Source organism: Balaenoptera physalus, assembly GCF_965194825.1.
Source record: "Balaenoptera physalus genome assembly, chromosome: 19".
NCBI lineage: Eukaryota > Metazoa > Chordata > Mammalia > Artiodactyla > Balaenopteridae > Balaenoptera > Balaenoptera physalus.
This window is the reverse complement of record NC_138900.1, coordinates 2,675,162-2,689,535: the sequence shown is the minus strand read 5'-3', so window position 1 is coordinate 2,689,535 and position 14,374 is coordinate 2,675,162. Positions and strand designations below refer to the sequence as shown.

Sequence of the window (14,374 nt, the reverse complement as noted above, 5' to 3'; positions counted from 1 at the left end):
CAACTTCCCAGGGAGAACGCACGGCACGCCTCGGGCTGCTGCAACGTCACGACGCCTCTGACGCCGCAGGCTCGCCCTGCCTCCTCCGTACCCCTCCCTCCCCCCACCCTCCCGGCCTGAGTGAGCCAGAGCCCCCGAAGCAGCTGCTCCTTTAACCCCATCCTGTCTGAGCGAAGAACAGACGCCCTCAGGCGACCTACACACAGAGGCGGGGCCAAATCCAAAGCTGAACCCCGGGAGCTGTGCGGACAAAGAAGAGAAACGGAAATCTCTCCCAGCAGCCTCAGGAGCAGCGGATTAAATCAATCAACTTGATGTACCTGCATCTGCGGAATACCTGAATAGACAACGAATCATCCCAAAATTGAGGCGGTGGACTTTGGGAGCAACTGTAGACTTGGGGTTTGCTGTCTGCAACTGACTTGTTTCTGATTTTTATGTTTATCGTAATATACTTTTTAGCACTTGTTATCATTGGTGGATTTGTTTATTGGTTTGGTTGCTCTTTTCTTTTTTTTTAAATTACTTTTTCATTTTAATTATTTTATTTTATGTATTTATTTTAATTTTTTTTTTCTTTTCCCTTTTCTTCTCAGCCGTGTGGCTGGCAGGGTCTTGGTGCTCCAGCCGGGTGTCAGGCCTGAGCCTCTGAAGTGGGAGAGCCGAGTTCAGGACACTGGACCACCAGAGACCTCCCGGCCCCATGTAATACCAATCAGCGAGAGCTCTCCCAGAGATCTCCATCTCAACGCTAAGACCCAGCTCTACTCAACGACCAGCAATCTCCACTGCTGGGCACCCCATGCCAAAGAAATACCAAAACAGGAACACAACCCCACCCATTAGCAGAGAGGCTGCCTAAAATCATGCTAAGTTCACAGACACCCCAAAACACACCACCAGACAGGGTCCTGCCCACCAGAAAGACAAGATCCAGCCTCATCCACCAAAACATAGGCACCAGTCACCTCCACCAGGAAGCCTACACAAGCCACTGAACCAACCTTACCCACTGGGAGCAGACACCAAAAACAATGGGAACTACGAACCTGCAGCCTGCAAAAAGGAGACCCCAAACACAGTAAGTTAAGCAAAATGAGAAGACAGAGAAATATGCAGCAAATGAAGGAGCAAAGTAAAAACCCACCAGACCAAACAAATGAAGAGGAAATAGGCAGTCGACCTGAAAAAGAATTCAGAGTAATGATAGTAAAGATGATCCAAAATCTTGGAAACAGAACGGAGAAAATACACGAAACGTTTAACAAGGACCTAGAAGAACTAAAGAGCGAGCAAACAATGATGAACAACCCAATAAGTTAAAAATTCGCTAGAAAGAATCAATAGCAGAATAACTGAGGCAGAAGAACGGATAAGTGACCTGGAAGATAAAATAGTGGAAATAACTACCACAGAGCAGAATAAAGAAAAAGAATTGAGGACAGTCTCAGAGACCTCTGGGACAACATTAAATGCCCCAACATTAGAATTATAGGGGTCCCAGAATAAGAAGAGAAAAAAAAGGGACTGAGAAAATATTTGACGAGATTATACTTGAAAACTTCCCTAAAAAGGGAAAGGAAAAAGTCAAGTCCAGGAAGCACAGAGAGTCCCATACAGGATAAATCCAAGGAGAAACACGCCAAGACACATACTAGTCAAACTATCAAAAATTAAATACAAAGAAAAAATATTAAAAGCAGCAAGGGAAAAGCAACAAATAACATACAAGGGAATCCCCATAAAGTTAAGAGCTGATCTTTCAGCAGAAACTCTGCCAGCCAGAAGGGAGTGGCAGGACATATTTAAACTGATGAAAGGGAAAAATCTACAACTAAGATTACTCTACCCAGCAAGGATCTCATTCAGATTTGATGGAGAAATTAAAACCTTTACAGACAAGCAAAAGTTAAGAGAATTCAGCACCACCAAACCAGCTTTACAACAAATGCTAAAGGAACTTCTCTAGGCAGGAAACACAAGACAAGGAAAAGACCTACAAAAACAAACCCAAAACAATTAAGAAAATGGTAATAGGAACATACATATCGATAATTACCTTAAGTGTAAATGATTAAATGCTCCAACCAAAAGACACAGACTAGCTGAATGGATACAAAAACAAGACCTGTATATATGCTGTCTACAAGAGACCCACTTCAGACCTAGAGACACATACAGACTGAAAGTGAGGGGATGGAAAAAGATATCCCATGCAAATGGAAATCAAAAGAAAGCTGGAGTAGCAATTCTCATATCAGACAAAATAGACTTTAAAATAAAGACTATCACAGGAGACAAAGAAGGACACTACATAATGATCAAGGAATCAACCCAAGAAGAAGATATAACAATTGTAAATATTTATGCACCCAACACAGGAGCACCTCAATACATAAGGCAAATGCTAACAGCTATAACAGGGGAAATTGACAGTAACACAATAATAGTAGGGGACTTTAACACCCCACTTTTACCAATGGATGGATCATCCAAAATGAAAATAAATAAGGAAACACAAGCTTTAAATGACACATTAAACAAGAAGGATCTAATTGATATTTATAGGACATTCCATCCAAAAACAACAAAATACACTTTCTTCTCAAGTGTTCATGGAACATTCTCCAGGATAGATCATATCTTGTGTCACAAATCACGCCTTGGTAAATTTACGAAAATTGAAATTGTACAAGCATCTTTTCCAACCACAACACTATGAGACTAGATATCAATTACAGGAAAAAGTCTGTAAAAAATACACACACATGGAGGCTAAACAATATGCTACGAAATAACCAAGAGATCACTGAGGAAATTAAAGAGGAAATCAAAAAATACCTAGAAACAAATGACAATGAACACACGACGACCCAAAATCTATGGGATGCAGCAAAAGCAGTTCTAAGAGGGAAGCTTATAGCAAAACAATCCTACCTCAAGAAACAAGAAACATCTCAAATAAACAACCTAACCTTACACCTAAAGCAATTAGAGAAAAGAAGAACAAAAAAAAACCCAAAGTGAGCAGAAGGAAAGAAATCATAAAGATCAGATCAGAAATAAATGAAAAAGAAATGAAGGAAACAATAGCAAAGATCAATAAAACCAAAAGCTGGTTCTGTGAGAAGGTAAACAAAATTGATAAACTTTTAGCCAGACCCATCAAGGCACTTAGAGAAGAGCTAACACTTATCCTTCTCAAACTCTTCCAAAATATAGCAGAGGGAGAAACACTCCCAAACTCATTCTATGAGGCCACCATCACCCTGATACCAAAACCAGACAAAGATGTCACAAAAAAAGAAAACTACAGACCAATATCACTGATGAACATAGATGCAAAAATCCTCAACAAAATACTAGCAAACAGAATTCAACAGTACATTAAAAGGATCGTACACCATGATCAAGTGGGGTTTATCCCAGGAATGCAAGGATTCTTCAATATACACAAATCAATCAGTGTGATAAACCATATTAACAAACTGAAGGAGAAAAACCATATGATTATCTCAATAGATGCAGAAAAAGCTTTTGACAAAATTCAACACCCATTTATGATAAAAACCCTCCAGAAAGTAGGCATAGAGGGAACTTACCTCAACATAAGAAAGGCCATATATGACAAACCCACAGCCAATATCATTCTCAATGGTGAAAAACTGAAACCATTTCCTCTAAAATCAGGAACAAGACAAGGTTGCCCACTCTCACCACTATTATTCAACATAGTTTTGGAAGTTTTAGCCACAGCAATCAGAGAAGAAAAAGAAATAAAAGGAATCCAAATTGGAAAAGAAGAAGTAAAGCTGTCATTGTTTGCAGATGACATGATACTATACATAGAGAATCCTAAAGATGCTACCAGAAAACTACTAGAGTTAATCAATGAATATGTTAAAGTAACAGGGTACAAAATTAATCCACAGAAATCTCTTGCATTCCTATACACTAAAGATGAAATATCTGAAAGAAAAATTTAAAAAACACTCCCATTTACCATTGCAACAGAAAGAATAAAATACCTAGGAATAAACCTACCTAAGGAGACAAAAGACCTGCATGCAGGAAACTGTAAGACACTGATTAAAGAAATTAAAGATGATACAAACAGATGGACAGATATACCATGTTCTTGAATTGGAAGAATCAACATTGTGAAAATGACTATACTACCCAAAGCAATCTACAGATTCAATGCAATCCCTATCAAACTACCAATGGCAGTTTTCACAGAACTAGAACAAAAAACTTCACAATTTGTATGGAAACACAAAAGACCCCAAATAGCCAAAGCAATCTTGAGAAAGAAAAATGGAGCTGGAGCCTGGATTCAGGCTCCCTGACTTCAGACTATACTACAAAGCTACAGTAATCAAGAAAGTATGGTACTGGCACAAAAACAGAAATATAGATCAATGGAACAAGATAGAAAGCCCAGAGATAAACCCACGCACATTTGGTCACCTATCTTTGATAAAGGAGGCAAGAATGTACAATGGAGAACAGATAGCCTCTTCAATAAGTGGTGGTGGGAAAACTAGACAGCTACATGTAAAAGAATGAAAGTAGAACACTTCCTAACACCATACACAAAAATAAACTCAAAATGGATTAAAGACCTAAATGTAAGGCCAGACACTATCAAACTCTTAGAGGAAAACAAAGGAAGAACACTCTTTGACATAAATCACAGCAAGATCCTTTTTGACCCACTTCCTACAGAAATGGAAATAAAAACAAAAATAAATAAATGGGACCTAATGAAACTTAAAAGCTTTTGCACAGCAAAGGAAACCATAAACAAGAAAAAAAGACAACCCTCAGAATGGGAGAAAATATTTGCAAACGAAGCAACTGACAAAGGACTAATCTCCAAAACATACAAGGAGCTCATGCAGCTCAATATCAAAAAAACAAACAACCCAATCCAAAAATGGGCAGAAGACCTAAATAGACATTTCTCCAAAGAAGATATACAGATTACCAACAAACACATGAAAGGATGCTCAACATCACTAATCATTTGAGAAATGCAAATCAAAACTAAAATGAGGTGTCACCTCACACCAGTCAGAATGGTCATCATCAAAAAAATCTACAAAAAACAAATGCTGGAGAGGGTGTTGAGAAAAGGGAGCCCTCTTGCACTGTTGGTGGGAAAGTAAATTGATACAGCCACTATGGAGAACAGTATGGCGGTTCCTTAAAAAACTAAAAATAGAACTACCGTATGACCCAGCAATCCCACTACTGACCCTGAGAAAACCATAATTCAAAAACAGTCAGGTACCACAATGTTCATTGCAGCACTATTTACAATAGCCAGGACACGGAAGCAACCTAAGTGTCCATCAACAGATGAATGGATAAAGAAGATGTGGCACATATATACAATGGAATATTACTCAGCCATAAAAAGAAACAAAATTGAGTTATTTGTAGTGAGGTGGATGGACCCAGAGTCTGTCATACAGAGTGAAGTAAGTCAGAAAAACAAATACTGTTTGCTAACACATATATATGGAATCTTAAAAAAATGGTTCAGATGAACCTAGGGGAGGACAGGAATAAAGGCACAGACATAGAGAATGGACTTGAGGACACTGGGAGGGGGAAGTGTAAGCTGGGATGATGTGAGAGAGTGGCATGGATATATATACACTACCAAATGTAAAATAGATAGCTAGTGAGAAGCAGCTGCATAGCACAGGAAGGTCAGCTCAGTGCTTTGTGTCCATCTAGAGGGATGGGATAGGGAGGGTGGGAGGGAGATGCAAGAGGGGGGGATATGGGGATATATGTATATGTATAGCTGATTCACTTTGTTATACAGCAGAAACTAACACAACATTGTAAAGCAATTATACTCCAATAAAGATGTTTAAAAAATAAAAATAAAGATAAAAAAGATACACTTCAAGTATCAGAGCATAAACCATTTAAAGTAAATTAATGGGGAATAATGCAGTATGTACACCCTAACCAGAAATAAATGTGCATAGCTATATCATTGTCAAGTAGATTTTAAAGCAAAATTACTACTCAATACAGAGCACACTATATATTGTTGAGTACAGCAGGAAGATATAGCAAGTCTAAAATTTTATGTACCAGATAGCATAGCTTCAAAATATATAAAGGAATAACAGAACTAAAAGGACAATACACTGGAGATTTAAACACATCTCAATAACAAAGTGAGCAAGCAGGAAAATCATGTAAGGATATAGATTATTTGAATCACATCATTAATCAACCTGACCTAATTGATATAGATACAACTACACCCAACAACTGCAATAAAAATATTTAGGTGGTCAGAACACTTCAACAGGAACCTCACAAATGAGGTTAACCAAATGACCAATAAGCATGACTCAGAAAATTTCCATTAAAACCACAAGGAAATAATATTGCACCCCATGTGACTAAAACGATAAGAGTCGACATCACCAAGTCTTATCAAAAATGCGCAGCAACTGGAACGCCCATACATTACTTGTGAGAGTTTAAAAAGATACGTCCACTTTCTAAAACTGTTTGCAGCATATATGTACATACACCTTGTAATTCCACTCCCAGCTACTATCCAGGAAACATCCATCAAAAGACATGAACAAGGATGTTTACAGCAGCTCTACTCAATGATAAAACATTTGGAACACACAGAATGTCCACCGAGGAGAATGTGTTACCTTCGTACGATGGAATTCTACAGAGTAATAAAAATAAACAATTGATACAGGCAACAGGACACATGAACCTCACAATTATGTTGAGCAGAAAAGATAACCAAAGATTCCCACTGCATTATATCTTTATATGAATTTCAAGAATGGGCAAAAAGGAACCAACTCTACCATGAGTTGAGAATAGTGGTCAGTGCTGAGGGGGCATTTGGAGGCGTTCTAGGGCACCAGAAATGTTCTGTAACTTGAGCAAGGGAGATGGTCTGTGGGTGTAGACATAAAATGCATTAAGCCATTGTGACGACAAATACAAGTCAAAATTTTTTAACTTTAATTCCCACTCATGTAAACAGGCACAGAGACTTGCCTCTTCCCCCTTTTAAAAAAAAATCAGTTTTATCAGGGTATAATTGACAAAATTGTAGGATACTTAAAGTGTGCATCGCGGTGATTCGATATATGTACACATTGTAAAAGGACTGCCCCCATCTGGTTAAAACATCCATCACTATGTGTGATATCATATATATACACACATATTTGGGGGTGAGAAAACTGAAGTTCTGCTCCCTTAGCAAATTTCCATTATATAAGACAGCGTTATCAGCTAGAGTCTGCATGTTTTACATTAGCCCCTCAGAGCTACGCTAGGAACTGGTGACACGGATGTAAATGAGCAGATCTCACAAGCTTACGTGTTGGTGATGAAGACCATGTTTAGGAAATCCTTGTCTGCCTCGTTCAATCCTCCATTCCCAGGCACACGAGGCGCACATGAGGTGTTCGTTAAATGTCTATCATTTCCTGTCATAAGGACACCCGATTCTCAATTCTCATTATTCACACCACTTACGTTTTATAAAGTCACCAGTACACTGAAGCAGTGATAACAGAACCACTGCTTCTATGTGAAATACAGGATTAGGTACCTTCGAGCCTCTGGTTACAACATTTTGGTCAACAAATCAATACGTAACCTTGTTTTATGTGTGTCTCGGTTTAAAGACACCTTACTCAAAATATATGGTTGATTCACTAATGTTGAACTCACAGCCAACAGCACTATAACGCATGCCTGAAGGAAGCTTATATAACACACCGGTTTCTCCGGAAGACACATGACAGCCTTCAGGTGCTCAGGAACATTAGACCACACTTCAGGACTATACTTGGGTTTGTTAAACAGCAATGTCACAGCCAAAAATTGGCACCAAATAGATCCACAAAAACGACACTTGTATAGAGGATGAGAGCTGAGCTTAAACAAGAAGGCAAAGAACTGCCTGGTCCAACCTCGGCTGGGAGCGTGTGTCAGGGGACTCAAATTTTTCATCTTTCTGTGCATGCCCAAGAATGCCCAGGGAAAGTACCCCAAGTATTGATTTTGGGAGTTACTAATAAATTTTAGCAAGCAGGTGAATTCACAAACATAGAATCCATCAATAAGCAGATCAACTGTAATTAGTATCATGTGTGTTGAGTGTGAGAAGGGATTTTTTTTTTTTTCTTCCCCCCGACAGGAGCCATGAGATTATACCGTGTAGAACAAGCGAGCCTAGGAAAGGGAATTATAAGAGACTTGAAGGACGCATCAGCTTGAGGCAAGGAGGGTGGAAAGAGTGTTACAGAGCAGTGGTCAGTGAAAACAGGTGCAAAAACCCTGGAGGGAGAAAAAACAAGAAGGGAGAAATTCATCTGCAATTTCTCAAAGACCTGTGTAGAACCTCCTGGGTCTAGAAAGCAGGAAGCTTCCAATGAGAGGACAGAGGTGCAATAGATTCCTGCTGATTAAGAAGACGCCGGGAACAACTCCCCATTTTCCACTCCCCCACCCCAAGCTCCTGGTAACCACCGTTCTAGTCTCTGCTTCTAAAAGTTGGAGTCTTTTTGGTACCTCACAGACGTGGAATCTTGCTGTATTTTCCTTCTGGCACCGGTTTACTTCACCTAGGATAATGTTCTCCAGCGTCATCCACGCTGTCACACAAATGGCAGGATTTCCTTCTTTTTTAAGGCTGAATAAAGTCCTATTGCATGTATCTCCAACGGTGTAAAGTGTCAGTTATGCAAGATGAATCAGTTTTGGGGATCTGCCCTACAGCAAAGTACCCATAGTCATCAATACTGTATTGCACCCTGAAAATTTTAAGAGGATGGGTGTCATGTTAAATGTTCCTACTACACACACACATACACACACACACAGGACACAAAGAAACTTTTGGAGGTGCTGGCTATGTCTATTCCCTTGATTGTGGCGTATGCCTGTGTCCAAACTCATCAAGTTACATGTTAAAATATGTGCAGTGTTTTTTCGTGTATTAATTATACCTCAAAAAAAGCTGGTTATTTCTACCCACCCCACGACTTTAAATCAATCACAACAAAGCTGTTCTTTTAAAAAAGAAAAGAAAAACCAAAGGAAGGGAAAGTTCAGAGCCCCAGAGAAAAGAGACGTGGCTTACCAAGCCGACTTCTAATCTCACACACGTTTCTAGATGGCGGAGGCAGGGAACCTCAAAGTCAACTCCACGCCCTCCCCAGCCTGTGATTGGCCCTTGGCTCCCTCTGGCTCCTATCAGGTCTGTCTCCGGACGTCCCGCCCCCTCTGTTGCAGCGTGTCTGGGGATAGGGCAAGAAGCCACCAAGACCCAGCTGCTACAGGTAATTGCAGACTCCTTCTCTTTTAGGTGTAAATCATCCCCACCTGGGAGAGGAGAGGCAGAGATGGGTTCCTAATTAAAACCCATCGGATGTAAATGGAATCTTCCACTTCAGCCAAAGGCCACTGATGTAGATACCTCTCCTACCATCTGAGGGGTCTTGTAGAACAATGAACGACGAGAGGAATCAAGAGTGCCTGAGGCCTCAGATATAGAGAACAGACTAGTGGTTGCCAAGGGGGAGGTGAGGTGGGGGAGGGAAGGATTGGGTGTTTGGGGTTAGCAGATGCAGACCATTATATATTGAATGGATAAACAACAAGGTCCTACTGTATAGCACAGGGAACTATATTCAATTTCCTGGGATAAAACATCATGGAAAAGAATATTAAAAAGAATGTATATATATGTATAACTGAATCACTTTGCCGTACAGCAGAAATTAACACAGCATTGTACATCAACTACAATAAAATTTTTAAAAAGTGTCCTTGAGGCCTGAAAACCACAGAGGCAACCGCATCTAGGGACCATTTCTTCTCCCAATGCCAGAAAAACCACCCATGAAGCCATTCCATCATAAACAAGGAGGCTTTTCCACTGAAGTCAGGAACGAGACAGATGGTCTCATGGCCACCACTAACTAACATCCTGTTGGAGGTTTTAGCCAATTGCAATTTTAACTACAATTGTAACTAATTTAACTCACCCCTGGAGGGAATTAGGCTTCCTGGCTCCTGTCAGAAACATCTCCCAAAGCAGAAGGAAAATGCACTTGGTCTGCCCCACCTTCCAACTTAATAGGCTCTGGGGATCCAGGAAGTTGACAATTGTAACTTATTTTAAACTTAAATCAGCAATTAGGAAGCAAGTAGAGAAAGGCATAAGAATTGGAAAGGAACAGGTAAAACTATATGTGCACATGACTTGATTACATTTCAGAAAACCCAAAAGACCCCATGGAAATCTACTACCAATATATGTGTTTATATATATGTCTGTGTGTGTATGTGTCATTTTCCTACATGCTCTGTCTCTGAGTCTCCTTTGACAGGGTCTATTGCTTTGGGACCCACATTAGGTCCTGGTGATACTGAAACCCCCCCCCCTTTTGCTTAGTAAGATTACATTCCAAATAGGGGAGATGCTCATGTGAACAAGATCATCCAATTAGTTGCTGTAGATGTTTTCCGTTGGATGCAGCACCTTTGGGCTGACAACAGTGTTAGCCCTCTGTGAGTTTGGGGAACACTCCAAACCTGTAATTTTCTAAAGTTGCTTGTTCTTCTGAATCTCAGAGGTAGGGGAGCAGATCCTTCACAAATTGGAAGCACCTGTGAGAATAAGCCTTGTGGCCCAATTCCTCTGCCCGAGGATGCTAAATGCTTTCAAATCCGTGCCATGAAGAAGAATGACAACGCACCAGCCCAGCCAATGGGAAGGGGGGATGCACGTTGCCCAGAACCCCAGAGCCTATTAAGGTGGAACGTGGGGCAGACCAAGTGCTTTTTCTTTCTGCTTTGGGAGATGTTTGTGACAGGAAGGAGACAGGCAGCCTAATTCCCTTCAGCGGTGAGTGGTGGTGTTGTTTTCCTCTCTCTTCTATCTCCTATTTTTCCACATCACTTTCTTACAGTTACTATATCAGATACTTGAGTTCACCAGGTCCAGTTGGGCTCAGTTTATTCTTCTTTTTCCAGTTCCTTGAGGTGTAGAGTTAGGTTGTTTCAGACCTTTCTTTTTTCTTAATGTAGACTTTTTCTTTTTGCTCAAATATCAGAATAACAGAATCAAGAGTGGAGGTGAAGGTTAAGTAGCGTGGCTACTAGAGGTGGTCGTCATCCACAGGGAGCTTGCAATTCTCCAAAACCACTGCAGTCAATTGAAGGAGATAAAACTTTGAGTCAGTGCCCAATACATGGTGACTTAAGTATCCAGGAAGTTCTCGGGTGATGGAGACGAGAGTTAACAGATGATAATACAGATAACTCAGAGAAGCAATAGGATACGAGTAGTAGGTAGACCAAGGCGAAAGCCCCACTCCCCCTAGTGACTTCATTCTTTTCTCCTCCACATTCCACTTTTTACACACAATAAACACAATGGAAGAAGACAAAAGAAAGACATATGGTGGAGAAGATGCAAGAAGATGCATAGACGGGAATAAACCTTTGATTCCAGGTGCTTTTTATAAATTCCCATTGAGCCTTTAAAATAATCATGGTATAGAAGGAAGCCCTGAGTCATTGTTAGCTATGATGAACCAGGCACCGTCTTAAATGTACTTGTGGGTGTATCTCTTTGAGAATCCTCACAACCCCAAGAGCACATATGATAAGATCCCAGTATCAGAGATGAGAAAAGAGGCGCAAAGAGGCTCTGCAATTTTCCCAAAGTCACCTTGCTAATAAGTGGCATAGAGAATTAAAAACTACAAAATGGTTTTGAGTCTAAACACTGAGCCCCAATACTGGAGGGGCTCCCAGGTTTTTCCGCAGGCCAGAGAATCTTTGAGGAAGGGAGGGAAGAGGATATCCAGCACATGGTATGCTCCATCCAATATGGATTACATAAATCTGTCCCCTGGGGCGGCATTTTCACGTTCTTGTAACTTCATGTCTCCCCAGGTCGCGTCTCTTCTCTCCTCCAACTGGTCCTCCTTGTCGCTGGCGCCGAGGTTCTTGGCCTTGAGTAACGATGAGCGATGTGAACTGGAGTTCTGACTCTTCCTCCTGCCCCTCCTCCTCTCCTTCGCCCCCTTCCTTCTCCTCTCACTCTCCTTCTTCCTTCTCCTCCTCCTCCTCCTCCACCTTCCCTTTCAAAGACGGAGTCATGCTGTACATGGTCTATTTAAGCAAGGAGAATCTACAGAGGTTCAAGCAGCTTTTAGTGGAAGAGAGCCCCAGACCTGGCTCTCTCCAGATCAGCTGGGACCAGCTGAAGACAGCCCGGTGGGGGGAGGTGGTTCACCTCCTAATCGAGTACTTCCCTGGACGCCTAGCTTGGGAGGTGACTCACGACATCTTCGCCAAGATGAACCAGGCAGAACTGTGTCTTCGGGTACAGATGGAGCTGAATGGTGAGTAAGAATCTGGTATACAAGATGGGGTTGGGCTTGGGTGCTATAGAGCTAAATGCTTCACTAGCCACTCCTATGCAGATACACTATATTTACACTTTATTTTCTTATACATCTAAATATGCACATACATAGATATATACACATATAGCACATACATACATGTATATTAAAGCGTTTATTTTTTATTTTTTTCGACTATGGTTTTATTTTTTAATTTGGAAATTGGCTCCCTTTTTCATTGACATATAGTTGATTTACAGTGTTTTGCTAGTTTCAGGTGTACAGCACAGTGATTCGTATATATATATATATATATATATATATATATATATATATACGAATATATATATATTCTTTTTCAGATTCTTTCCATTATAGGTTATTACAAAATACTGAGTAGAGTTCCCTGTGCTATACAGTAGGATATTGTTGTTTATTTTATTATTTTTTAAATTTTTATTGGAGTATAGTTGATTTACAGTGTTGTGTTAGTTTCAGTTTCAGGTGTTAGTACAGCAAAGTGAATCAGTTATGCATATACATATATCCACTCTTTTTTAGATTCTTTACCCATATAGGCCATTACAGAGTACTGAGTAGAGTTCCCTGTGCTATACAGTAGGTCCTTGTTGGTTATCTATTTCATATATAGTAGTGTGTATACGTTGATCCCAATCTCCCAATTTATCCCTCCCCATACCTTTCCCCTTTGGTAACCATAAGTTTGTTTTCTGTGTGTGTGGGTCTATTCCTGTTTTGTAAATAAGTTCATTTGTATCATTTCTTTAGATTCCACATATGTCTAATTCCATCCACGTTGCTGCAAATGGCATTATTTCATTCTTTCTCATGGCTGAGTACTATTCCGTTGTATGTATCTACCACATCTTTTTTCCCCATTCATCTGTTGATGGACATTTAGGTTGCTTCCTAAATGCACATACGTGTATATTAAAGTGTTTCTGTGTTTTACATATATGTGTGTGTGTGAGTGCAGTGTTTGGCTGGGCTGTACATTTATATGTTATTAAACACCCTCCTAAGGACCTTCTGACACAGCACCATTTTCTCACTTCCTAACATCGCGATGGGAGGTCTAGATAATCTTCTCCCTGAACTAAGGTGGTGAGAGAATGAGACTCGTGAGTGACGTGGCGCCGCTATCCTAAAAGGTCCCGTTACCTCCGTGTTGCTCTCCCTGTTCTGTCCACGTTTTCATTCCAGTGAGGGGCTCTTTGTTTGTGTGTTCCAGACATTTTACCTAACTTGGAACCAGAGGCCTTGAACCCAAGAGAAACACACATGAACTTGGAGGAAGATGAGTCTGGTATGTGCTGGCCCTGTGCAGCTTCTGGTGGGAAACAGGCTATGGGTGGGGATGAGAAGCCCAGTTCCCAAGGCAAGGCAGGCTGTAAATGAGCATGTCTAGTGCCCCTTCTGTGAACCAGAACTTCAGAAAAGAGAGCAGCTGGGCACTCACCTGAGCAGGAAGTCCAGCCACCGACCCAGCTGGATGCAGGGGCTCAGGCTACCTCCTCGAGACATCGCTTCTCTCCCTCCTTCCACTGGAGTCAGTCTTGAGTGGTCCCTCCTCTGCACACCGGCCGTTTCTGCCACCAGCTGCCCTTAGCAACACCAGCAGGAAAAAAGAGTGCTTATTTCTCGTTTTTCCAACACAAGTCCTGGAGCTCACTCCCTTGAATGAACCGAGACCACGAGCTCCTCGATGAATGACGTGGTGAAATGCTCTGGTGGGTGGACGCTGGCTCATGTGCTTATGAGGCAGCTTGATGGTAGGTCCAGCCACCGTCCGAAGTAACGGCCGGAGAGTGGGAAGGGGGCGGTTCTCCAAAAAATTTAGGGTGCTGTTGCCAGGCTAGGAATGGTCAGTAGGTAGGCAAACACAAAAGCTGTCTTAATCCATCCCTCCTTCC

The 14,374-nt window shown here is 41.1% G+C and overlaps 2 protein-coding genes across 2 annotated transcripts in view; both read left to right on the top strand.

Moving 5' to 3' along the window:
• LOC309648221 (zinc finger and SCAN domain-containing protein 5B-like) overlaps nt 1-14,374 on the top strand; it is a 163,310-nt gene that overhangs the window by 6,759 nt on the left and 142,177 nt on the right. The window lies entirely within an intron of this gene.
• LOC309649616 (NACHT, LRR and PYD domains-containing protein 8-like) overlaps nt 1,007-14,374 on the top strand; it is a 35,588-nt gene continuing 22,220 nt past the window's right edge. The window contains exon 1 of the mRNA XM_082439780.1: nt 1,007-12,441. Coding sequence (XP_082295906.1) covers nt 12,056-12,441 — 386 coding nt within the window. The 5' untranslated portion in view covers nt 1,007-12,055. The remainder of the gene's footprint in view (nt 12,442-14,374) is intronic.